General features: G+C 40.5%; 1 protein-coding gene across 4 annotated transcripts in view; it reads right to left on the bottom strand.

Annotated features, from left to right (window-relative positions):
- The window catches only part of NUDCD1 (NudC domain containing 1), a 54706-nt gene that overhangs the window by 26511 nt on the left and 788 nt on the right, over positions 1-27407 (bottom strand). For 2 of the 4 annotated variants that reach the window (XM_054189998.1, XM_054189999.1), the window contains exons 2-4: positions 17326-17480; positions 3234-3419; positions 531-714 (exon numbers count right to left, since the gene is read on the bottom strand). In XM_054189998.1, the coding sequence (XP_054045973.1) occupies positions 531-714; positions 3234-3419; positions 17326-17480 (525 nt within the window). Of the gene's footprint in view, positions 1-530; positions 715-3233; positions 3420-17325; positions 17481-18560; positions 19812-22365; positions 22454-27407 lie in introns of those variants that run through there. The other 2 variants (XM_054190000.1, XM_054190001.1) reach the window with 2 other exon arrangements.

The following is a 27407-nucleotide window of genomic DNA, read 5'->3' as shown; positions in this document are numbered from 1 at the left end:
GGACTTTGGGCTTGTCTAGTTTGGAGAAAAGGACACTGAAGGGCGACCTCATTGCTCTCTAGAGCTCCCTGTCCCACAACGCTGCTAACTGAAGGCTAAAAAAACCAACAAAAACCTCGAAACATAACCAAACAAAAACCCATATTCAGCTGTACAACATTTTGAAACTACAACAGACATTGTTTAGAAATAGTACTGTATAACCTCGATTTTACAAGATCAAGAAAGAGGAACTGCATTTCATAATGTCACAAAGTAAAGTTCTATTTTGTTTTCTAATTACCTTAACTATACACACGTAAAACTTTACTTCTTCCTGGCTTCCAAATGTTTGTCAGAATTTAGGTCTACAGCCAATAACTTGATCTCAAAATCTAAGAAAAAATTACCTATGACAAAGCCAAGCTGAAATTTTGGGGAATTATCAGAACCTGAGGAACAATCAACTTCTAAGACAAAGAATAAAAACATGATTATTTAAAAAAAAAAAACAACATTATTCACCAGTAATATAAACATAAAACACTTACCCTCTTTGCTTATCTCTGCAATTGTAACCCATTCCAAGGTAATATGAAATCCACTTCCTTTTGTGTCCAATTCGTCTTTTTCTACCCTAAGCAGCAACACAGCTACTGAATGCGTATCAGATTTTACAAATGAAACACTGTGTGCTATAATAAATGGACTTCCTAGTTCTTCATTAAACACAATCTAGAAAACAAAATTGTAGTAAAAAGTCAGTCAGTTAAAAACTGAAGTCTTGCTCTTTCTCAGAAAGCAGTGAAAGGCTTTGGTGAATGTCAAATCAGTTAAAGTTTGCTTCCCACAAACCTCTCTGACAATATGAATCCATGAATATCATACATTTCTGGTTTGTCCTTCCTTGGCTATCAAGCCACTGTTCTGAACTGCTTTTAATTATTACTGTTTATATTACAAAATCATTATAAGGGCCTACTAGACAAAGCACAAAGGTCCACAAAACTGTCTGCGTTATGGCTGTTTACTACTACAATAAACAGATGTACAACAACCGATGAACAGAACAGGATCCATAAACAGCATATCAACTGGGGGAAATAGTCTTCATGCTCAAGATGAAAATGTAAGGCATTTCACCACGGCCCTCACTACAGCTCTAGACAGCCCACCATCCTTAAAATCTTTGTAAACCTTGACATGTGCAAACAAGAAAACAAAAAGGTCCAGTGTATGACTGCCAGTGTTTAGTCATCAGTCAGTACTGAGGGGAGGTGGGGGTCTCTATTTGTCTACTATCTTTACAGAGAGATTCAATTTTCCTTCTCTATAAAGTTTTATGAACGGGAATAAGAAACAACAATCTAGAAATAAATGAAGAAGTACAATATTCATGTTTAGGAGGAGCTACAGTTAGAAGGTTTTAAATTTTTATGCATACGGTTTGGAAAAGTCCATGCAATATTTGGATGGGACCAGGTAGGCAGAATATATAAATTTTATTGTCATGTTGAAAGGCTAATAAGCACCACTGTAAACATGAAATAATTTCATACAGAAGGACTGCACATCTTGTAGCTTTAGACATTTGGCATTTGGTACCTATAGCTTCAAGTTTTAATTCTGGAAACTATGTATTTCAGCTTTTGTCAAAAAAGTACTCATTCAGCAAAAACCCCAAGATAAAAACAAAATTAATCCAAACAGCAGAGAAGAAGAAGAAATGAAACATTCTTTATTTGCTAGAACATTAACACATGAAAACGAAAGAATAAATGACAAGGAATTCAAGCTGCAGTGGCTGAATGAGTACAGGCTCAATTCAGCTGTTGTTACTGAAACCTGGTAAGGTTTGAGGATTTATGGGGTTGGGATGTTAACATCACTGTAAACTACTGGGTGCTCTAATTACTCAAAAAGTTAATTTAAATGGTGACAGAATGTCAACATACAAATCTCATGTTTCTGTTACAGTGACAACTCCAAGGCAACTTATTTATCTATCGGCACTCTCACACAGACCAGAATAAAAATCAGTTGGTATTTATTACCAACAACCTAAAGAACAGGATGACCAATTTCCTAGCTACAGAACTCTCAAAAGATGTAGGGGAAGGAGCTAATCTATCATGCTGAAATCTTACACTTCAGTACATACACCTGAGTTCCTGCCAATACTAAAACTTTCTTGACTGCTTAGGAAAATGCCCTCTAATAAAGAAAACAGATGCAAAATGCGGGTGCTTTATACCAGATTCACCCTTCGTGAATAAAGGGGAACTAACCACAGACCACAAGACTCATAGTAGCTCAGGTAGAAACGTAACACACATATATTTGTTGTGTCCAAGCAGGATAACCAATACCATTATTCGTGTAGTTAAGATCACTTTGATGTTGATATAAAAAATGCCCCCAATCAAGACTCTTTAAAAGAATTAATTATGTAAACAATTTAATCACAAGAAACATGAAAACATACTTCAGTTACAACCAGCAATTTTAAGTAAAAATATTAAGCACCAATAATTTTCCAGAGCTAAGTGCAACATATGAAGATCTTCCTGACCAGAGAGGTGGAAATATTATGCCTGCTCTGCAGGTAACCCTCAGGGTTAATTATCAAACCTTTTTAATCAGCAGTTTTGTTTTATTCCAGTCTCTGTGCATGTATTTTTAAGATGGGGCAAATTAAATCGTGAATATTTCAAGCACAATTACATCTGCACACAAACCAAAAATCTTCTAACTTAAAAATGAAAGTAGCTTTTAGCTTGGTTCACAGTAATTTCAGACTTTTCAAAAAAATACGTATTATTCCATAGGCCAGCTGAAATAGCAAACAATAAAAGATGGGGGAAAAAAATCCTAGACAGACACATATAAATAGGGAAGGGAAAGAGGATATAGTTTTTAGAAAAAGTTCAGCTAGACAAACACTTAGCTACCTACTTAGAAACACTCACTTTTACCTAGACAGATTCTTCTTCAGTCAAAAGGCTTCCCTTTCAAACACTTGAATTTTAGATATTTTGTGCAGAAAGAAATCATTAATTTAGTCATTAGTGATGACATGATTATAAAAATCAATGATTTTTATACTCGAACACAACCCTGTATCAGTGATACAGACTTAGGATTTAAAGCTTAATTCTTCACAACATTAGATACATGCAATTCTCATAAGAAATGCAAGAATAAGAATTATTCGGTAGATGTATAATTCTTAAATACGTTATTGCAAGACTTACCTCCCACTTTTCAGATGCAGTGTTTCCACGTTTGCCCGATTTAATTAAAAACAGTCTTCCTGTACCATCAGAAAGGGTAACCCATGTGGAAGATGAGAAGTGTACAGAGGCACAAAGGCGATTATCATAAGCTGTCAAGTCTGTAGGTAGCCTGAAAACTTCCCTTGGTTTTTGTAGAGCAGTGTCCTATAAGCAAACACTCACGCACTAAGACTTTATGAAGTATTTATCAATTTCAGTATTACAGACAAATGAAGAATAACAAATTTCCACAGCAATTCAAGTTTCTTTGTGCAGTTGAGCATATTTAGAAAAAAGTGGTACCAAGCATCATTCCATATATGTGGAAAAGGTGGTAGAATGTCATCGTTGAGCTGGTTTCTGTTTTCTGAAAACATGACTGTTCTATAATTGCTATTTCATCACTCAATTTTTTTCCTTCCATTTTATAGCACTAATTACATTTTCGATTAAAAAAGGCTTTTTACTTCTTTTCCCCTAGTATTTCCGTATAATTAATCACTTACCTCAAATAACTCTAGTCCCAGTAAAAACGTGGAGACTTTCAAAGAAATTAAAGACACAGAATTGTACTCAAAACTAGTTCATAAAAAAACTCACTTCTAAATTAAAAAGAATTTTAGCCTATTTTCTTTCACCACTAGTATATTCAAGCCGATATATGATTTCTCAGCTTTCCTAGAGTGGTCATCTTATTAAGTAACTTAGAGAAATGACAGCTGTGATTAGCTAGCAAAGAAAAGCTGTACTAATTAATATCATATTTGCAAATAACTTTTCCATCACATTATGATTCTACTATGCAATCAGGATAAATTTATTTAGCATACTGTATCAATGGCACACTGCAATCTTATTTTTTAAGCCAAACTACACACATGGAGTTTCTGCGCATGAATAAACAGAGACTCTATAGTGAACAAAGTGCACAGATGATACAATTCTCCAGTGAACAATAAAGGCACATGGATTTTTAAACAATGATACATATCACTAAATTTTACAAAAAAGCCCCAAGCAAAACAAAAAAAGAAAAATCCAGTATTTCCTGCTGTATAAGCTTTACACAAATCAGCCTGATTGAATAACAGTGCAAAATGAATGTTAGATTACCAATTTCATCTATATTTCTTGTAATTGTTCTCAGAAGTCCTGCTTTAGTTATGTGTTGCCTTCTTCATTTCCTGCTAATTCTAACAGAAGAAACTGCTTTTGTGCTGTAAATTGGATTTCCAACTGTTGTCATTAAGTACAAAGGCATGTCTTCCAGGATATCTTTTAGGGATTATTCTTTATCTTGTGCCTTCACTCTTACATACATCCCTTTCTTTGATGAATAAGGCTTTGCAACTCTCTGCTCATTATTTGGCTTGCAGAATGCCTGTAAGGCTGCCTGCTTAGGACTATTATTTACCTTCCTTTTGTGAGTTGAAGTAATCTCCGAATATCCAAGATGCTTGTTAGGAAAAAAAACACCAAAAAAACCCTGACCAAACCTTCATGATTTGAAAACAACTTGGCATCATAGTTTGAAAAACAGTCTGGGCATGCTTTATCAGCAATACAGCTTGATCAGCTACTTAAAAAGTAGATCAGGCTGCGGTATTAAGAGGCATAAACAAAATATTCTTACAGACTATAAAATGTAGACTGGAGATTCAGCAACATCACAGTCATATCTCTGTAATCTTTCAAGTAACTGAAATGCAACTTAATTGCTTGAATTTTTTCAACTGAACTAAGTAGCTGCTAAATAAAATGGGCTGGCAGTCTGTCACAAGTGGGGTCCCCTGGGGATTGGTATCAGGCCCCATGCTGTTCAACGTCTTCATAAATTACCTGGATGATGGGACTGAAACCACCCTCACATTTGTTGATGACACTAATCTAGGTGATGAGGTAGACACGTCATAAGGGAGAGCCACCTTGCACAGAGACCCAGATAAGCCTGGAAGAGCTGGGTAGCAAGAACATTGTGAAGAGAAACACAGACAAGTGCAAGGTCCTCCACCTGGGACAGAATAACCAAAGAGCCCAGTACAGGCTAGGATCTGTGTGGCTGGGGAGCAGCCTTGCTGAAAGGGACCTGGGGGTCCCGGTAGACAACAAGCTGAACATGAATCAGCAGTGTGACACTTCAGCAACAAAGGCAAATCAGATCTTGGGCTGCATCTGCAGAAGCACTACTAGCAGAGACAGAGACATGATCATCTCACTACTCAGCGCTTGTCAGGCCACACCTGGAGTACTGTGTCCAGTTCTAGTCCCCACAACTGAAAAAAGACATGGACAGATTGGAAAGGGTCCAAAGGAAGCCCATGAAGACAATCAAAGTGCTGGAGAGCCTGCCCAGTGGGGGAATACTGAAGGAATTAGGTCTTGTCTCCCTGGAGAAGACCCAGGGGGGACTTCATCACAGTATTCCAGTACTTGAAGAGTCGCTACAAAGAGGATGGAGGCTCTTTCTTCACAAGAGGTCACATAGAGAAGACAAGGGGCAACAGATAAAAGGCACCAGGAGAGGTTTCATCTTGACATAAGAGAATTTTTTTACAGTGAGAACAACCAATGACTGGAACAACATCCCCAGGGACATGGCAAAGTCCCCATCACTGGAGGTTTTCAAGATGCAACTGGACAGGGTGCTAGGCTCATCTTCTCATGAAAGGTTGGACCATATGATCTTCTGAGGTCCCTTCCAACCTTGGTTGTTCTATGATTCTAAAACAAACAGTGGACACTAACAATATAAATTAATAAAAAAAAAAAAATTATTCACCACCTTGCCCCTTATAATGATTTATAGACTTCAGGATCTGATTCGAGGTCTCCAAAAAGGTCTTCCAGTAATAACAAACAAACACAATTCCTGTTTTTTCTGTTCTGTATCTTAAAGAAACATTTCTCATGAAGCTATAGTCCTTTCCCCTCATCTCGCAGACAGTTTTATATATATCACAAATAAAACAAAATTAGACACAACAGGTTTCATAGATATTTTGCAGGCTAGTGTACCTACGTATATTTGAATAAACAAACAGCTCTCTCTCTGGAAAAAAGGGTGCCTGACTGGCCTTTACAGATCAACATTTCCCTTTTTAAACCAAATCTATCTTCTTAATCCAACAACAAATACACTCTGTTGAAAACATAAATAATGATCACAGAGGCAATTAAATTATTTTCAGTTTTATTTTACTAGGCTCATTTCCAGTCAGTTGATCTACAATTGTTTTGGGAGCTTCACAAATCAGAAAACTCTGCTTAACACTAAGGAAATTTTTCCCTTGTTACTAAAAATGAGCATTAGTGTCACTAAAATGAAAAGATATTTAAGTAGAAATATATTTTTTAAATTAGAAAAACAGAATTTGAAAGAAAAACATTACAGAGACAGTTTTGAAGATATTTACAAATATGTAAAAGGAAGCACAAACAGAACCAGGCCCTCAGATTATTACCCGCTTTTGATCTTACAGGCAGACAGTGAGGAGCTGGAGAGTAGAAGTCTGAGGGCAATGAAGAAAGATTTCAGGGCCTTGGGACGGCTTGTCAAGGGTTCGGGAGCACAAATTGTGTTCTCCTCTGCCCTTCCAGTTTTGGGGACTGACGAATGGGTGAACAAGAAAATTGGACAGATCAACACCTGGCTCCAAAACTGGTGCTACCATTAGGGCTTTGGGTTCAATGATCATAGTTTGATCTACAGGACGCCGGGCCTGCCTGCTAAGAATGGGAAAACCCTATCCCAAAAGGGGAAAAGGGTACTAGGCCAAGAGTTAGAAAGGCTCATGGACAGGGCTTTAAACTAGAAACGAAGGGGGAAGGGGATAAAACAGGCCCACTAGTAATGAGCCTAGGGATAAAGGGCCAAGGATGGGGGTGAAATCAGTAGCCAAGCTCAAGTGCATCTACACGAATGCACGTAGCATGGGCAAAAAACAGGATGAGCTGGAAGCCATTGTGCAGCAGGACAGCTATGATGTAGTTGCCACCACGGAAACGTGGTGGGATGACTGTCACGACTGGAATGCTGCGATGAATGGCTATAAGCTCTTCAGAAGGGACAGGCAAGGAAGGAGAGGCGGGGGTGTGGCTCTGTACATTAGGGAATGTTTTGATTGTATAGAGCTAGATTCCAATGATAAAGTCGAGTGTTTATGGGTAAGGATGAAGGGGAAGGGAAATAAGGGAGATCTTGTGCTGGGAGTATGCTATAGACCACCCAACCAGGATGAGGAGACAGATGAAGTATTCTATAAGCGGCTAGCTGAAGTCTCGCAATTGCCAGACCTTGTTCTGGTTGGGGACTTCAACCTGCCAGGTATCTGCTGGAAATATAACACAGCAGAGAGCAGGCAGGCTAGGAGGTTCCTCGAGTGCATGGAGGATAACTTCCTGACACAACTGGTAGGTGAGCCTACCAGGGGAGGTGCCTTGCTAGACCTACTGTTCACAAACAGAGAAGGACTAGTGGGACATGTGGTGGTCGGAGGTCCTCTTGGGTTTAGTGATCATGAAATGGTCAAGTTTTCAATACATAGTAATGTAAGGAGGGGGGTTAGCAAAACCTCCACCTTGGACTTCCGGAGGGCAGACTTTGGCCTGTTCAAGACACTGGTTGAGAGAGTCCCTTGGGAGATAGTCCTGAAGGGCAAAGGGGTCCAGGAAGGCTGGACGCTCTTCAAGAAGGAAATCTTAAAGGCCCAGGAGCAGGCTGTCCCCAAGTGTCGCAAGTCTAAAGGGCGGGGAAAATGGCCAGTCTGGACGAATAAGGAACTTCTGATGGGACTTAGGAATAAAAGGAGGGTTTACCACCTTTGGAAGAAGGGACAGGCAACTCAGGAGGAGTACAGAGATCTCGTTAGGTTATACAGAGAGAAAATTAGGAAGGCAAAAGCCCAGCTGGAGCTCAACTTGGCCACTAACATTAAGGACAACAAAAAAAGTTTTTATAAATACATCAACAAAAAGAGAGCGAGGGAGAATCTCCATCCCTTACTGGATGCTGGGGGGAAAGTTGCAACCAAGGACGAGGAGAAGGCTGAGATACTGAATGCCTTCTTTGCCTCCGTCTTCGATAGTCAGACCAGCTATCCCCAGGGTGCTCAGCCTCCTAAACTGGAAGATAAGGATGGAGAGCAGAACAACCCACCCACAATCCAGGAGGAAGTAGTCAATGATCTGCTTCTGCACCTGGACGCACATAAGTCTATGGGACCGGATAGGATTCACCCAAGAGTACTCAGGGAGGTGGCGGGAGAGCTCACCAAGCCTCTCTCCATCATTTATCAACAGTCTTGGTCAATAGGGGAGGTACCAGATGACTGGAGGGTGGCTAATGTGACGCCCATCTACAAGAAGGGCCGGAAGGAGGATCCGGAAAACTACAGGCCTGTCAGCCTGACCTCGGTACCAGGAAAGATCATGGAGAGGATCATCCTGAGTGAGCTCTCAAGGCAAGTGCAGGGCAGCCAAGGGATCAGGGCCAGCCAGCATGGGTTTAGGAAAGGGAGGTCCTGCTTAACCAACCTGATCTCTTTCTATGACTATGTGACCCACCTTCTAGATGCAGGGAAGGCTGTGGACGTTGTCTATCTGGACTTTGGTAAGGCCTTTGACACCATCCCCCACAGCATTCTCCTGGAGAACCTGGCAAATCACGGCCTAGACAAGTGTACTCTTCGCTGGGTTAAAAATTGGCTGGATGGCCATGCCCAGAGAGTTATGATTAATGGGGTGAAATCCTCTTGGCGGCCGGTCACCAGTGGTGTCCCTCAGGGCTCAGTTTTGTGGCCAGTTCTGTTTAATATCTTTATCAATGATCTGGATGAGGGGATTGAGTGCACCCTCAGTAAGTTTGCAGATGACACCAAACTAGGTGGGAGTGTTGATCTGCTTGAGAGTAGGAAGGCTCTACAGAGCGACCTGGACAGGCTGGATCGATGGGCCAAGGCCAACTGTATGAGGTTTAATAAGGCCAAGTGCCGGGTCCTGCATTTTGGTCACAACAACCCCAAGCAACGCTACAGGCTTGGGGAAGAGTGGCTGGAAAGCTGCCCAGCAGAAAAGGACCTGGGGGTGCTGGTGGACGGCCAGCTTAACATGAGCCAGCAGTGTGCCCAGGTGGCCAAGAAGGCCAACAGCATTCTGGCTTGTATCAGGAATAGCGTGGCCAGCAGGAGCAGGGAAGTGATCGTGCCTCTGTACTCGGCACTGGTGAGGCCTCACCTCGAGTGCTGTGTTCAGCTCTGGGCCCCTCTGTACAAGAGGGACACTGAAGTGCTGGAGCGTGTCCAGAGGAGAGCTACCAGGCTGGTGAGGGGTCTGGAGACCAGGTCACATGAGGAGAGGCTGAGGGAGCTGGGCGTGTTTAGCTTGGAGAAGAGGAGGCTGAGGGGAGACCTCATTGCCCTCTACAACTACCTGAAAGGAGGCTGTAGAGAGGTGGGTGTTGGCCTCTTCTCCCAAGTGAATAATGACAGGACCAGAGGAAATGGTCTGAAGTTGCGGCAGGGGAGGTTTAGATTAGATATTCGTAAGAATTACTTTACTGAAAGAGTGGTCAGGCACTGGAACAGCCTGCCCAGGGAGGTGGTTGAGTCACCATCCCTAGAGGTATTTAAGAAACATCTAGATTTGACACTTCAGGGCATGCTCTAGTGGCAGAGATTGCAGGTTGTTTGGTTGGACTCGATGATCTTAAGGGTCCTTTCCAACCATGAAGATTCTATGATATTAGGAAAAATTTTCACACTGAAAGGGTTATCAATCATTGGAACAGGCTGCCCAGGGAAGTGGTTGAGTCACCATCCCTGTAGGTATTTAAAAGATGGGTAGACATAGTGTTTAGCAACATGGTTTAATGACAGTTTTTGTCAGAGTTAGGTTGACAGTTGGACTAGATGATCTTCAAGGTCCCTTCAACCTAGGCAATTCTATGATTCTATATTTTTGTACTGAAAACCTGGAGGGGAAACAAGTATTTATCTATTCTGTGCCACCCAAAATACACTCTCACTATAGTAAGGGTGGGCATGAGATTAAGAAATAGCAGTGAAAAAGTATCAGATTAAAACAGCATATCATTACAGGCCTTGAAATTTCAGCCACATTATTATATTTTCTAAGTATCTCCTGCCCCTCTATTTTCACCCAAGCAATGGATACCTTGGGGTGGGGGTTAAATCATATATATCTATAGATATGTGTGTATATATAGATATTTATATATAGTTCTAGTAATAGAAACTCACTCATTCTGGTTTGTGAAATAAGGCAATCAAAAATATATATACAAAGCACCATCTTTAAAAGATTTCTTTGCACTTGTGCACATGTATGCAATACAGAAAGAACAAACTTGTGCATGCAAAGCATGCCGCAGCCTCATTTGCTGAAAAGTCTGTATTTGGGGGGATTTAAAATCCTTCATATTTTCCAGATGTTATTAAAATCAGAAGGTTAAAACGAAGGTAAGGAAGAGAAATTGGATTTGGTTAAGTACCATTTTAATAAGCAACAGCAAAAAGACCAGATGACAAACAGATAGCCTGCTTGTCTTTTGGGCCTACTTGAATTCATATGAGAGCTTACTGTGTACTACAAAAAGGCACAAGGGTTATTATGAAACCTGCAATGGAAAAGATGCAAATCTGATTTTTAATTATTGGAAGCATTCAGGGTCACTTTGTAGATTTCGTTGCATCACTATGCCCCCTTGAACTATTCCACTAATTTACAATACATTCAGGAGGGGAGAATGAAAGAATTAAAAAACAACCAACCAACCAAAAAACCCCAAACCCAAACAAAACAAACAAAAATCCCACAAACACTAGATACAAAGAATTTTGGCTTCCTCATCTTTTACTTTATTGTAGGGTTTCACTGAAAGGCAGTGTTTTCTACAATAAAAGTGTTCCATTGTAACTAGCAATGACTGCTGTGCCTAGGAAAAAAATAATTAAAATCCCATGCATCTTATCACAGAAAGAAGAAGCATCATCCCTGTTAACAGTGATTTACCAGGCTATACTATGTAATATTACAGAACACCACACTTTTGTCAGTTGTCAAGTGAATATTATCAGTAAGCTTCAAATAGTTTTGGATGTAATTTAAAAAATAAAAATTAAAAAAATACCAACTATCAACCATTTAATCTTCTAAAGCTCACATCAGATTTATCAGCAAGAACATCAAGACTCAATATATCTCCTGAAGAAAGTGAAAAATAATCTTCATTATACATTACAAAGCCTTTCTCTCAATAGGCAAGAAAGGAAATGCTCTTACTTGCAACGTTTCTGTTCACTAATTTAACTTGAGGCATTTATTAGGCAGTCTGGTGAAGTTCCTACTGACTGGAAAAGGGGAAATATAACCCCCATTTTCAAAAAGGGAAAAAAGGAAGACGCAAGGAAATACAGGCTGGTCAGTCTCACCTCTGTGCTCCGTAAGATCATGGAGCAGATCCTCCTGGAATCTCTGCTAAGGCACATGGAAAATAAGACTGCAATTGGTGACAGCCAACATGGCTTCACCAAGGGCAAATCATGCCTGACAAATCTGGTGGCCTTCTACGATGGTGTTACAGCATTGGTAGATAAAGGAAGAGCAATAGACATAATTTACCTGGATTTATGCAAGTGTTTGACACTGTCCCACATGACATCCTGGCCTAGAAATTGGAGAGACATGGATTTGATGGATGGACCACTTGGTGGATAAGGAACTGGCTTGATGGCCGCACTCAAAGGGTTGCGGTCAACGACTCAATGTCCAAGTGGAAACCAGTGACAAGTGGCGTTCCTCAGGGGTCTGTACTGGGACCAGTGCTGTTTAACATCTTTGTTGATGACAGAGACAGTGGGATTGAGAGCACCCTCAGGAAGTTTGCCGACGACACCAAGCTATGTGGACCAGTCGACATGCTGGAGGGAAGGCATGCCATCCAGAGGGACCTGTGCAGGCTTGAGAGATGGCCCATGCAAACCTCATGAAGTTTAACCACGCCAACTGCAAAATCCTGCGCCTGGGTCACAGCAATCCCAAGCATAAATGCAGGCTGGGCGGAGAACGGATTGAGAGCAGCCCTAAGGCAGAGGACTTGGGGGTGTTGGTGGATGAGAAGCTCAACATGAGCCGGCAATGTGCACTCGCAGCCCAGAAAGCCAACCACATCCTGGGCTGCATCAAAAGATGCATGGCCAGCAGTTCCAGGGAGGTGATTCTGCTCCTCTACTCCGCTCCGGTGAGACCCCACCTGGAGTATTGTGTCCAGATCTGGAGTTCTCAGCACAAGAAGGACATGGACCTGCTGGAATGGGTCCAGCGGAGGGCCACAAAAATGATCAGAAGATGGCTGGAGCACCTCTCCTTTGAAGACAGGCTGAGAGCGTTGGGGTTGTTCAGCCTGGAGAAGAGAAGGCTCCAGGGAGACCGTATAGCGGCCTTCAAGTACCTAAAGGGGACCTACAGGAATGATGGAGAGTGACTCTTTATGAGGGAGTGTAGTGATAAGATGAGGGGTAACGGTTTTAAACTGAAAGAGGGGAGGTTTAGATTAGATATTAGGAAGAAATTCTTTACTGTGGGGATGGTGAGACACTGGAACAGGTTGCCCAGAGAAGCTGTGGATGCCCCATCCCTGGAAGTGTTCAAGGCCAGGCTGGATGGGGCTTTGAGCAGCCTGGTCTAGTGGGAGGTGTCCCTGCCCATGGCAGGGGGTTTGGAATGAGATGATCTTTAAGGTCCCTTCCAACCCAAACCATTCTATGATTCTATGATGAGAACAGTCTCTAATTTCAGTCCAATAATGAAAAGGATGGACTTACTTGAAGCTGAAACAAAACCTGCACTCAAACTCCTTCTGTGTCAGATCTGCTTTTAGACGTACTGTTTTTCACTGTTCACCAGCTGATTAACAGTGGTTAACGGTAACTCCCTACTTCAGAAGCATGAGGGGATGTTGAGATACCATAGCCATGTATTACACCAACAAGAGCTGGCTAAAACAACTATAGTGATTTTAACAGAAGTCAGGTTGATTCACAGTAATTAGGTTTAAATGACAGCGACACAGTTCCTTTAAGAAAAAACTAGATGCAGTTTCTTGTCAGACTGAGTTCTTCATCTCCCTTCACTTCTCTACAAAGATTCTTCCTTTGTTTAACTATTTTTCACTCCCAGATCTCTCTCTTATCTTTTCCACTGGCCTTTAATTCTAGCGCTGCTCACTTTTTTGCTTCTTGACAGCATACTGTGCTTCCTTTTGGCCTGTCGTTCTGTTCATCTAGTCCACGTTTCATCTGGGTGCCTTCACTATTAGAACAACCCCTTTCCTTTCAGCAGCTCCATCGTCTCACCTGCCTATGACACTAACCCTGATTTTAAGCCTTTTAAGCAGCCCAAGTTTCAAATGTGTATAGAAATTATGAGCAAATGGTTCCTCCACAGGCAAAGTCAGACAGACCAAGGCAGAGTGTATTCTAGTTGCTCACGATAAGGAGTGCACAGGTACAAGAAACATAATGTAAAATGCAAGGTTAAAAATTCCCTCTACTGTTCTGAGCCCCATGCCAGGCTCTATTTAAGTAAGCGTGTCTTAGCTTACACAGAGTAGTGAAATTTTACTTAGGTTCTTTGGCATGCCTGTAAGATTAAAATTTTTAATTTGTATCGTTCCAAAGTCACAGTCTGTCATACTGTACAAACAAGCAATATTTCAGAAGAGATTTAAAATAAGAATGAATTTTCCAATGAAAAGACAGGGACTGAGAAAAGACAAAACATAAGGAGAAAGGAAAAAAAACCACAACCACCAAGTTATATGACAATTTCCACAAAGTAGCCATAACAAATACAGAACTTTGTTTTTATGAAAAATCAAAATACCTGGGCATCTGACACATCTCTCTAACTAACCAAAAAACGTCCACACCCAGCATTCTGAATAACAAAGAGCCAAGTATTTAAAACGCTGATACAGACGTCTAAAAGATGATGTTGTTCTTCACTTTAACTGCTTCGTTATTCTGACTCATTTCACAGAATTACCACGTTGTTTCTGGTGCCACTAACAGTTGTTCTGAACTGAAGTTAACTGAAAGTTACAGAAACAGCATTCTACAGCTAATTCTCACTGGCATTCAGAAATATGAAAATATAGATGCCATTAAGGGTTTTCCTTAAGTGTCAGAAGAGTTACTGTTGCCACAATTCCTCAATTCCATTATTTGAATAGAAAACGAAAGAAAGTCATCTTTGCAAGAAGAGCTGAAAGTAGGGAAATGAAGTCCAAGTATTTAACTGCTGGAGATGAAAACTTTCAATATTCATTTTCCAGCTACATTCCAGTATTACAAACATCAAGCAATTTAAAAAGTCAAGTCAGATGCAAAAAATCCCACAACAATCAAAGAAACACAAGTCAGGAATCCTGTCCCTACACTACCCATTGGGTCTTTAAAAGAAAGTATCGATGCTGGCTTATTGAATGAAAGAAGTCCTATAGTCCCATAGCTGTAATAGAAGAATATTAACACTTCTATACAGTATTTCCAGCCAAGTTAGGGTAACAACTTTCTCAACCTGGTATAAAAAACCCACCTGAATACTCATCCATTGACTTACAGAAATTTCTTGTGTTGATCACGCCTCTTTTTCAATTATATTTGATTTTGAGCAAGTGGCAAGATATTACCTACACCTTTTGCCTTCACAGATGACATCTTTTTAAACACCTAAGTTGCAGGGATAATTCATGATTTATGGATAACTAACACACCGCCATATCAGAATCAAAGTTGCAACCGAAATAGGAAGCAGAACTATAAATAGCTATGTGTTAAAAAGCCTATGTGTTCTTTCACCTTGGATTTAGGATAAGCATGTTAACCTGTTCCATCTTCTATTTTAAAGAAGACTGACATTAATTTTAATTGTGGCCGTTGCTAACTTGTAAGCTATACTTGGCTGAAAACAATATTATTTGTAATATACATTTGACTAATATATGGCTAGGCACATTTGTAATGAGACACCTTGTTGATGTTTCTGAATACACATTCCTTTTGATACATATGCAAACATGTTTCCTTTGAAAAACAGCACTGTATTGTGCATTAGGACACAAGACGGTGGCTGTTTATTTCACAGTCCAGTGGAACTGAAACTCGTGACAAGATATTAACCAACTACTATTTTCTTGAAGATTCCGATGGACCCATCAGTCCTAGGGAAGAATATTTCTTATTTCATTTTACTGCACATAAAAATGCAAATTACCGCCTGTTGTAAAATCCTTTGTCTAGTTTATCTGCTAAGAAATAAATTCACACACTTTAGTGCCCTCCTAATAAAGGAATGTCCTGGCTGTCTGTGTTGTGCTGTCAGTGGAGCTGCAGCGGTGGCCTCTGGGAGAGGCCAGGGCTGCCCCGTGCCACACACAGCCGCTTCCAACCCCCTCCAATTGACACGCCACAGGACACGGCTGAGCCTGTCAGCCGAGACCGGGGTGCAGAGCAGAGGCTCGCATGCAGCCCCTGGAGCAGATCATGGGGAAGCAGGTTGTTCCTCTGCAGCCCATGGAGGACTACAGTGGGGCAGATATCCACGCTGCAGCCCATGGAAAGCCCAGGCTGGAGCAAGCTCCTGGTAGGAGCTTTGTGTGACTTTGTTTCTCATCATCCTACTCTAGTTTTAATTAGCAATAAATTAAATTAATTTCCCCAAAGTCAAGTCTGTTTTGCGCATGATGGGAATTGGTAAGTGATTGTCCTGTTTTTATCTCAATGTACAAGCTTTTCTGCCTTACTTTTCTCCCCATCATGTTAAGAGGGGGAGTGAGAGAGTGTCTGGGTAGGTGTCTGTCAGCCAGCCAAGGCTAACCAGCACAAGGAAAAAACACAAAAAAAATAAGATTGTGGCAAGCCAGTGTTCACAGAAGGCCTTCCCTGACAAGCTTCTTTCTTTAAGACGTTCCTACTGGGAATCTAGATGATCTCAAAAGATTTGGAAGAAGTCCCAGAAGATTATTCTGTCTCAGCAAGAGTCTGCCAAAGGCTCCAACTGCTTCCATGTTCTATGAAAAGTAAAGGAACTATTTTGCAGCTTCAGTTCTCAGCGTACCATTCTCTGGATACCTGTATTTTCTGAAAAATCTAAAACTACCATTTCAGGATTTTTCTCAGCTTAGCCCTGGCCTAGTAATTTCCACCCCCGGAACCTTGCACAGAGTAAGTGACGCTTCTCAAAAAAATCATGCATTACCCTGATTTCTTTTGTCCCACACAGTACAAGACAGATTCCTTGGTAACATGTCAATGGCTATTTTCCTTTTGACAGTCTTTTATTCCTTAATGACCACATGCTACAATTGCATGTACCAGAAACCTAGTGCCCATAGAGCTGCGTCCTTTCCCCCCAAGAATGAAGAATAGCTTTGTCACAGAAACTAGTGCATCCATGCATTAAAATGGCTCAAAAGAAATAGCAAGTTTGACTACTTATCAGTATAAAAGCAGAGAACTGTGATGTTTTTCAGACTCGGCCTAGCTTGCTTACACTCTATTTCATGCCCAGGGTCACCAGCACCTTTTTGCCTCCAATGAGTGATGCCTAGATTAAGCTATTAGTCCATAAAGGCTTTCTAATTCTACTGCGTACAGCTTCTTTCTTTCCTCATATCTACAGTGATTGGATTTTCAAATTAGCAAACAGACAAACATCAAGTAATGTAGAGGAGAAACAGCCAGCAATTAGAAAAGAAGTGTCTATTCTTTTCTTCAGCTTGTCATCATGTGTATCTTCCCCAGAATGGAAGCAGATGCAACACTACTGCAATGCTAATGCAATACTATTAATGAAAATATGTTGGAAACCTCACTTAAAATGTTTGCATCCTTACTGGTGACCTGCATTTTTGTTAATTTACCTGTCTTCCTGGCAGTAGCTCCCCCCAGTTTTTGCATTTGGATCCTACTTGCCATATTTTCTATGTAGATATTTTCTTATCTACCCCACATCTTTTCAAATTCAGTAATTTTTTTAAAAGGTTTCTTCTTACCAGAGTCACTGACACATTCATAACCCTTCCAAATTGATCCACATAGTAGACATTATCCTGGTACCAGGAATCAAGATGGAGATAATTATACATGCCAAAAGCACGCATGTGGTCAAGGGTATATTGATCATCACGAAGTTTCACTTCTGCTACAGCTGTGGAGAAAAAAAAAAAAAGATTACTATTTTAACATTTATTTATTTATAATGTAATAATTTAAAGTTCAAACTAAAAATTTAAAAATAATTCTTCCATCCTTAGTTCATAGGCCTTGTTTATTTGAAGAAAAATACGTTATGCATACAGAGTTTAAAATTTCACCATAAACTTGGAAAGCTGGTCATCCGCACTGAAGGCCACTGCAGTCATTCACTGTGATCACCGTCATGGTTTAACCCCAGCCAGCAGCTAGAACCACGCAGACAGTCGCTCACTGCCCCCAGTTGAGATGGGGGAGAGAATCAGAAGAATGTAAGTGAGGAAAAACTCGAGGGCTGAGATAAAGACAGTTTAATAGGTAGAGCAAAAGCCGCACACGCAAGCAAAACAAAACAAGGAATTCATTCACTACTTCCCATCGGCAGGCAGGTGTTCAGCCATGTGCAGAAAAGCAGGGCTCCATCACACATAAAGGTTACTTGGGAAGAAAGACTCTGAACATCCCTCTCTTCCTCCTTCTTCCCCCAGCTTTACATACTGACCATGATGTCACATGGTATGGAATATATCTTTGGTCAGTTGGGGTCAGCTGCCCTGGCTGTGTCCCCTCCCAACTTCTTGTGCCCTTCCAGCCTGCTCATTGGCAGGGCGGCATCAGAAGCAGAAAAGGCCTTGACTACCTAGCAACAACCAAAAACATTAGTGCACTACCATCCCGGTTTCTCATCCCAAATCCAAACCATAGCGCTATACTAGCTGCTAGCAAGAAAGTTAACTTCATCCCAGCTGAAACCATGACAATCATGTAATAACTATTACCTTTTATGGTGGCCTACAGTGGTGGGTTGGCCCTGACCCACCAAAGCCAACCTATCACTGCCCTCCTCAGATAGACAGGGGAGAGAAAAAATAATGAAAGGCTCGTGGGTCGAAATAAGGACAGGGAGGGATCATTCACCAATCACCATCATGGACAAAACAGATTCAACTCGGGGAAATTAATTTAATTTTTTGACAATCAAAATCAGAGTAGGGTAATGAGAAATAAAATCAAATCTTAAAATACATTTACCCACCCCTTCGTTCTTGCTGGGTTCACCTTCAGTCACAATTTCTCTGCCTCCTCCCCCACAGCAGCACAGGGGGATGGGGAATGGGGGTTGTAGTCAGTTTATCCCATGTTGTCTCTGCTGCTCCTTCCTCCTCAGCAGGAGGACTCCTCACACTCTTCCCCTGCTCCAGCGTGGGATCCCTCCCACAGAAGACAGTCCTCCACAAACTTCTCTAATGTGAGTCCTTCCCATGGGCTACAGTTCTTCATGAACTGCTCCAGCACGGGTCCTTTCCATGGGGTGCAGTCCTTCAGGAACAGACTGCTCCAGCGTGGGTCCCCTACGGGGTCACAAGTCCTGCCAGCCAACCTGCTCCAGTATGGGCTTCCCATGGGGTCACAGCCTCCTTCAGGCATCCACCTACTACAGCATGGGGTCCTCCATGGGCTGCAGGTGGCTATCTGCTCCACTGTTAACCTCCATGGGCTGCAGAGGGACAGCCTGCCTCATCATGGTCTTCACCACAGGCTGCAGGGGAATCTCTTCTCTGGTGCCTGGAGCACCTTATGTCCCTCCTTCTTTACTGACCTTGGTGTCTGCAGAGTTGTTTCTCTCACATATTCTCACTTCTCTCTCCACTGCTGTTGTTCTGGTGCAGCAACTTTTTCCCCAGACAGTCTCAGACAGGCTGTCACTCCAGTTCACTCTCCAGTACAGTCATCCTAGGACTTCAGCTTCCCTGCAGGAAGTTTATCTCGAACTTCACACAAAAAGCAAAACCCTTTCAAAAGTTACAAGTAAACTCCGTCAGCCTTCAGACCCAGAGTATGGGGAAAGCACGTCAAGGCTAAGCCTTCTCATAGCAACAGTTATTGTAGTTCCTACTTTTTCTTCCACTTTCTTCTCTTTTCTGCTCAAAAACAGAGCAAAGCTATTTCCAATTGTCCTGATCCCAGTGGGGACAGGGTTAATTTTCACAAGAAGCTGGGACAGGACACAGCCAGGATGACTGACCCAAGGTAGCCAAAGAGGTATTCGATACCATGTGACGTCATGGAGCGGGCTAGGCATTTCGGGTTCTGGTCGGTGAGCAGTTAAATTGTGCATTAAACTGTATATTCTTTTATCAGTCTTACTGATGTTGTTTTTCTCTTCTTTTGCAGTTCTGATAAACTGTCTTTATCCCAGACCATGAGTTTTGCCTTCTATTCCCCATCCCACTGGGGCCGGAGTGAGCAAGCTGCCACATGGTTCTTTGTTGCTGGCTGGGCCTAAACCATGACACCAGTATTTCACTTCCATCCACCCCTGTAACATAGACCATTCACAACTCTATCCAGCAGTCCTCACCTTAGATTTCTTACACTGTTCTTTAGCATCTACTTAAAACCTACTAAAGAAGCAGTAGTTTATTCCACTCTGTCAGAACACCAATTACTGGAAACACTATTTCATTTGGCAGTGCAATCAGTGGCACTGCAGAGCAATCACAATATCATCAATCCCATAGTCACTAGACACCTCAGAACCGACCTCAGCAGATATACTGGCTATTAACATACAAGTGGCTATAGGAAACTATGCAAGATTATACTGTCTGACTAGTAAAAAATCTGGTCCTACTATATAAAATACTTGTAAAATGATGTTAAAAAATTAGCAATTAGTCTCCTAATCATGGAATGGTTAGAGTTGGAAGGGACCTTAAAGATCATCTAGTTCTAACTCCCCTGTCATGGGCAGGGACACCTCCCACTAAACCAGGTTACTCAAAGCCCCATCCAGCCTGGCCTTGAACACTTCCAGGGATGGGGCATCCACAGCTTCTCTGGGCAACCTGTTCCAGTGTCTCACCACCCTCACAGTAAAGAATTTCTTCCTAATATCTAATCTAAATCTATCCTTTTTCCGTTTAAAATTGTCACCCCTTGTCCTATCACTATGTTCCCTGATAAAGGGTCCCTCCCCCATCTTTCCTGTAGGCCCCCTTTAGGTACTGAAAGGCTGCTATAAGGTCTCCCCAGAGCCTTCTCTTCCCCAAGCTGAACAACACCAACTCTCTCAGCCTGTCTTCAAAGGAGAGGTGCTCCAGCCCTCTGATCATCTTCATGGCCCTCCTCTGGACTCACTCCAACAGGTCCATGTCTTTCCTGTGCTGAGGACTCTAGAGCTGGACACAGTACTCCATGTGGTGTCTCACCAGAGCAGAGTAGAGGAGCAGAATCACCTCCCTTGACCTGGTGGCCACGCTTCTTTTGATGCAGCCTAGGATGTAGTTGGCTTTTTGGGCTGCAAGTGCACATTGCCGGCTCATGTTGAGCTTCTCATCAACCAACACCCCCAAACCCTTCCCCACATGGTTGCCCTCAATCCACCCTCCACCCAGCCTGTATTTGTGCTTGGGATTGCCCCAATGTGCAGGACCCTGCACTTGGCCTTGCTGAATTTCATGAGGTTCACACAGGCCCACCTCTCAAGCCTGTACAGGTCCCTCTAGATGGCATCTGTTCCCTCCAGCACATTGACCCTGCGCCGCACAGCTTGGTGTCGTTGGTAAACCTGCTGAGGGCACACTCAGTCCCACTGTCCCTGTCATCAACAAAGATGTTAAATAGCACTGGTCCCAGTACTGACACCTCAGGACCCCACTCATCACTGGTTGCCATTTGGACATCAAGACATTGACCACAACTCTGAGTGTGACCATCCATCTGTTGATAATCACTGTTGATATTTGCAAATCAACAGTATTAACGCCACTCATCTCAAATCATTATTCATATTCACCACACAGGAGGGATTTCTGTACCTCTGTAATTAATAAATTACTGTTCCCCAGGCCACAGCCCTTCAAATAAAGCTAGAGTATCAACAAAAGAGTGAGAAGAAAATACACCTGTCATAATGGGAAAGACTGCTACCCATTCCAATTTCTACTTTAACTAATTAGAATATTTTACAGTAAATTACACTGTAAAAGAAATTAGAAGGATGCGTTGCGAAAATGCATTTTAAAGCTCTTTGTAGAATCAAGCTCTATTAGAGAGATATTTTTCCCAACACGACAAGAGATGCTGTGAATATTCTGTAAACAATTAAGGACAAAACCAAATATAATCCAAGATAATTATTTTCAGTGAAACCAAGTACATGTCATCTACTTCCTGTGTAGCTACATTAACTGATCTTCTGAAATTACAATACACATGCAGAAGCATGTAAAGCCTTTTTAGCACAGAAAACCTAAATTGATTTATTTTATAAATCTTCCTTTCTCCACTTCTCCCTCCCTGACCTCTAGACATGTTGCTACTGTCAGAATTGTAACTAAAACACATACAAATAGTGTAAAAATAGTCCAAAGTAGATGCCTCCTAAAGCAAACGTATAACCTTTCAAGAAAATTCTTGGAACAATATACTATTGATTAGCTGATTCTAAGGTGATAAGATTTATAAAAGCTGGAAGAACATGAATAAATTCTCTGTCCTTTAGTTTTTCAGGCTGTAGTCTTGAGAAGCCCTGAATAATAACGGGTCAGAACAGGAGATCCAAATCCCTTGCATAATTGCCATAGGCAATTAATTCTTCATAAACAGAAGTCAGAAACTATACAATTTGTAGGTGATTTTAAACCAGAAGATCAAACAAATGTGTAGGGTACTGTCATGAAACACTTCAAATAAGGTTATCAACTGCTTGCAGAACGTATGCTGCATATATAGCTCTGCCAAGAAGTAATTAGAGAAACTATTCCAACCTTGATTAATTGAAACCCATTCTGTGATCAAGAGAAATCTGTGCACAAATGCCATCTGCTATTACATACCATGTGCTCAGATAGCTTATAGGAGATTTTACACTAGGATGAAGTTCATTCCTTCCTTTCTACAGCCTTCCAGGTTCAAGTTTTCTTGATAGTCCTTGGGAAAATGAGGAGAAGACCAAGAGAGCTGAGTGCAAAAATGAAGGACAAATGTGACAAGAAATTAAGACTTTTAATAAAGTAAATTCAGAAAAAGAGAAGTTAATATAAAGGGAAACGAAGAAATACTTCAATCAGATCACCCCCTTATTCAGTCACATAGCTTTGTGGTTCTTTGGTTGTTTGGTCAGGATTTTTTGATGATTTTTTGTTATTGTTTGGTTTTGGGGTTTTTTGTGTTGTTTTGGTGGGGTTTTTTCAGCTTTTTGAGTTCAATTAACCAGCAACAGTTAACGACAGCTATTCAACAGAATGATACATTGTCTTCAAGTTTCTGATAAATAAATCTGCACCTCTAAAACCCAGGAACACTGATTAATACTGTCACACCAGAAAAGACAGGAAGTATGTAGAATGTATAAATCAAATCTCGGCTTTCAATATTATTTCTCAAAAACCCTAGTTAGGTGAGATATTTCAGACTAGTATGAAGAAAATTATGCCACTTTTCTAGAACTGCATTTAAAAAAAGTAAATTGACTCAAAACAGTTCGAAGATATTTAAGCAAAGATTTTCACTCTCACCACCTTTACTTAAAACCAAAAGCACTAAATACAAAGCAACTCATAAGAATCAACAGAAGCAGCAAGATGTCCCTAACCTAACTGGATCTTATTATAACTTTTACACTGCACTGCAAAAAAACCTCCTTTGAATAAAGACCACTATCAAGGGACTTCTACTTAAATGAATAGTGAAGTCTTACATCTGCCATCAGACGTATGAAGAAGAACTGGAGGGGGGGGGGAAAGGTAGAGAAAAAAGGGTGAGAACTCCCCCCATTTTTAGATATTTTACTGAATACATCAAAACAACTTTACAACACCAGATAATATGTAAAATAATTACACTGACGTATCATTTTTGGGCACCGAATGTTTATATGCTTGTATGTCATACTTTGTTTCGCAACGCCACCCAGTGGAAGCAATTTAGTATTTCATATACACTTATCTAGTAGTGGAAGAGATTACATTAACTTATTTTCTAGTATCAGCATTCAAAGATCCTTCTAACCCTGCTTTAATTCTTTTAACATTAACAAATATGTTTTTATTGTTAATGGCAGCATCATCTCATTGCTGGTTTTGAGTAAAAGTACAAGGCTTGTTTATTCTACTGCCATAAGTACATTAATAGACTAAACAGAAAAATTTACTGTTTAATGAACACATAACTTGCTGAAAACAAGCACAGGCTGACAGATACCATGTAATGAAGTATTTTTGCTTGATCAAATTACTTACACAGGTGTGAAGTAAATAGGATCTATCATGCACTATATTGAACACGATCCAAAAACTAGCAATGCATTTGTGAAAGTATCACTATAGCAATGCCTTGATTTATAAGCTGACTTCTGCCAGCTGCAAGAACCATTTTCTTTAACAACAGTTCCAAGGCAGAACTTGCCTCTACATTATCCTTTTCTTTCCCAAGAAATTAAAGCGCAACACAAGAACAGATACATACGTGCTTGAGCTAGTCCATAAATCTAGATTTATGAACTACAGGTATAAATATCTGAAAAAGCTGTGGCTCACAGTTTCTTAGTATTTCCCACACATTACTTTAAAGGCTTTTTTTCTATATTTAATTTTTCAAATGGAAATGGAAAATCTATAAATGTTTGAAATATATCAGTGCCTTTGGCTCCACAGAGACATAAACGCATGTTTTCCATGTAGCATCACTAATGGGCAACTACTTTTCACTGAAGCACGCACCTTCTAGTCTAAACAGACTGCAAATAAGGCAGCCATTTATTAACTCAATATTTCAAAAAAAGTGATAAAAACCCATAAATGTGTGTGATCAAATTAATGCATTGTCTGCATATTCTCCTGGCTTGCAACAGGAGGTCCATGTTGGAGCGAATGTTTACTATGCCTTTCAGATGTTATTATATCTGGTGGTTATTATTGCCAGCTAGGAAAGGGAGAGAGAAAGGCATGAGGGACACCCACATCTGAATAAATTCCAGGCCTCTGGGAAAAAATAAAAGGAATCAAGTTACATCTGACTAGTGGAAGTCAAGAGCAAGGCTCTCATTCCTTTAAAAATGTCATGCATCTTAGACATGCTTCTTGTTGGAGACAAGGATTTGCCCCACAACCACTGCTTTGGGCTCTGCTGAGATCAGATCAGGGCAGAAGAGGTGACAGTAAATGAGACACTCTTTCATCCCTCCCAAAGGTTCAGTGATCTAAAAGAAAGGCATTACAAAGCTCAATGCAAAGGAGGCATTTGAAAATAAGTTACGGAAATAAACTAAAGAAAATAAGGAGCAAAACAGACAAAATTTAGGATGAAGAGCTGAGAATTAAAGGTATTATAGTGTGGTACTCGTTACTAGTCAAAACATGTTACCAGGATGAGAGAAGAAAAATGACTGTGAAACTTTAGATTAGCTAGGACAGAACGGGTAGAAGTAAGGAAGAAATAAAAGAAGAACATACAATCAAAGTAATTAAAAGGGAACATAAGATATCAGAATTTCACCCTTCTTCTTCACTGTGACCATGTATTTGAGAAATTCACTAGAAAATTCTCCACTACCACAGATCTAATAAATAAATGTCTTAAATTTCTTTCTGCTTCAGCTGCACATCTGACTGCAGCAATTTCCTGGCAAGCACAGTTTGACAGTTAAAGGCAAATTAGAACTGAATGCTAAGTTTTACACAATGGTCAGAAAATGAAGCTCACTGTAGTCCACATGAACATGACAGCCACCATAAGTTGCCTCTCAATACCATGTGCTGCCATCCACTTGCTCCAGTACTAGAGGCCTGCATCAATTCCATGTGTCAATATTTTTGGTAATTTGATTTTATAGCAAGCAGTGAAATTAATAAAAATGGATAAATGTAAAAACATAGATGAAAATATCTATGTTTTTAGATTAATTTAGAAAGATTAATACTCATGTATCAAACTCATGTTTGTAATAACACTGCATAAATACTTCAACTACAGCTGAGTTAACTCAGTTCTACTTAAGAATGAGTACCTATTTCCACTTATTGTCACATATTCCAAGTACTCTAAACCTCACACGTTCACCTTACTGCCATGAAATCTGGGATGCCACATAGGCAGAAGTCCAAACCTCAGGTCACTTGAGACAAGCATTCCTGAAATAGTTTCCTGGAAAACAAACAAAAGATTCAACAGCCTTTTTCACATTAATCTTCCAGATTCTACTACCACATTTTTTCACATAGTTGTGAATAAAATCGGAAATTAGTCATGCTGATGGTGTTCCTAATCATTCTACCTTTCTTTTAGCTGTTGTATTTTACTCACTCCCACTTTGAGGAAATAAAATCAAACTCTTCACTCAGTGACAAATATTAATTCAATAATCCACAAACTACCAAGTTCCTGAGACTTTTAATCTGCTCACAAATGTGCTGGAAAGCAGAAGTCCTTGGTCTTCTCACACAGTATTAATTTCTTCTCTTATGCAGTAATTTGAAAAAGCTATGGCCTACACAGCACTCACAGTCTCTATAACTCAACCTATTATTCCTGCGCAACATAAACTTCAAGTTATGGAAGGATGCCCTCAGTTTAATGCATATGTAGACCACTGACACTAGAAAATACAAAGTTCAGGTATATCTCTGTAGAGTGAGGAAACTGTCTTGAAGTAAGCAGGAGAAAACTAGGAAGGCGAGAGACAGCTGTATGGCCTAAGAGCAGGCTGAAATATGGACAAACAAAACATCTAGAAGACAGATATAGGGCCTGGTTTGTTTTATATTTCATGTTACTGATTTTAAAAAGCAACAACAACAAAAGTTTTCCACTCTTCAGTGGACTGATATCTATATCTATCTACATAAAACACACACAGAGAACAGAATAAGTGACTTTGTATTAATGGTTTAATAGGACAGCCAAGTAAGTTAGACTGCAGTGAGCCAGGATCTTTGTGCTGTGGGAAGTGGAGAAAGAAAAGAACACAGACACACATATCAATCTTCTATCACACAAATTACTGTAACTATTACGTAAAATATCTGAACGGACAAGAATGACTAGATCCATCTCTCCATTAGCAACTCCATCATTCAAATATGTTAATGAAAATCTGTAATCCTCATCTATTTAGGACAGGTGCACAAGTGTCTATTCAAGAACCACACAGCTAGTTTGACCATAGGCAGAACATCAAATAAAGGATAAACTAAGAGACTGCTTACGCTACACTATCTGTTACCATCTTTGACACAGCTGTAGTACACTTCTAAAACACATACACACACTTAAATTTGGACTAACTTCTGATAGGTGACACCTAAACCAGTCTTACAGTAAAAACGTCAAAATACATAACAAAAATGTTACTCATTAAATTCTCCAGTCCTCTCATAGATACATATACAGTATCACCTCAGTCTCACTCACTCATCCTTCAATACACAATTCATATACAACTTCCATCCAACTGCTGTCAATTCACCACTGCAAACGCACCTTTCTGATTCACTACTAATGCAATGCATTCAACACAAAACTAAAGTAACGCATAACAGCTAACTCTGTAGACAGGTATATTGTTCAATAAATACATAGGGGAAGAGATCAGTCCACCCAAATTGTGTATTAGTGTCCCAACTTTATAAAAAAATGAAACTAATTCATGCACCTTCCAAAGGATCTAAATTTCAGAAATCAATAAAGGTAGAATGCTGAGAGATTTCAAGGAGCATGGCTAAGGTTGTAGGCACATACCCAACGTGACTTTGTGCCAATGTTCTTGTCAGTGAATTAGCCCATTAATGGACCAGGACCTCAAATGTTAATAACGCTTAGCAGAAAAAGCAGAGCATGCAATGCATAGCCTGAAGAGCCACCTCTGAACTGTGGGCAGAGT

Source organism: Rissa tridactyla, chromosome 2 (genome assembly GCF_028500815.1).
Source record: "Rissa tridactyla isolate bRisTri1 chromosome 2, bRisTri1.patW.cur.20221130, whole genome shotgun sequence".
NCBI classification, from domain to species: domain Eukaryota; kingdom Metazoa; phylum Chordata; class Aves; order Charadriiformes; family Laridae; genus Rissa; species Rissa tridactyla.
The sequence above is the reverse complement of the archived record's forward strand: the minus strand, read 5'-3'. Positions and strand labels throughout refer to the sequence as shown.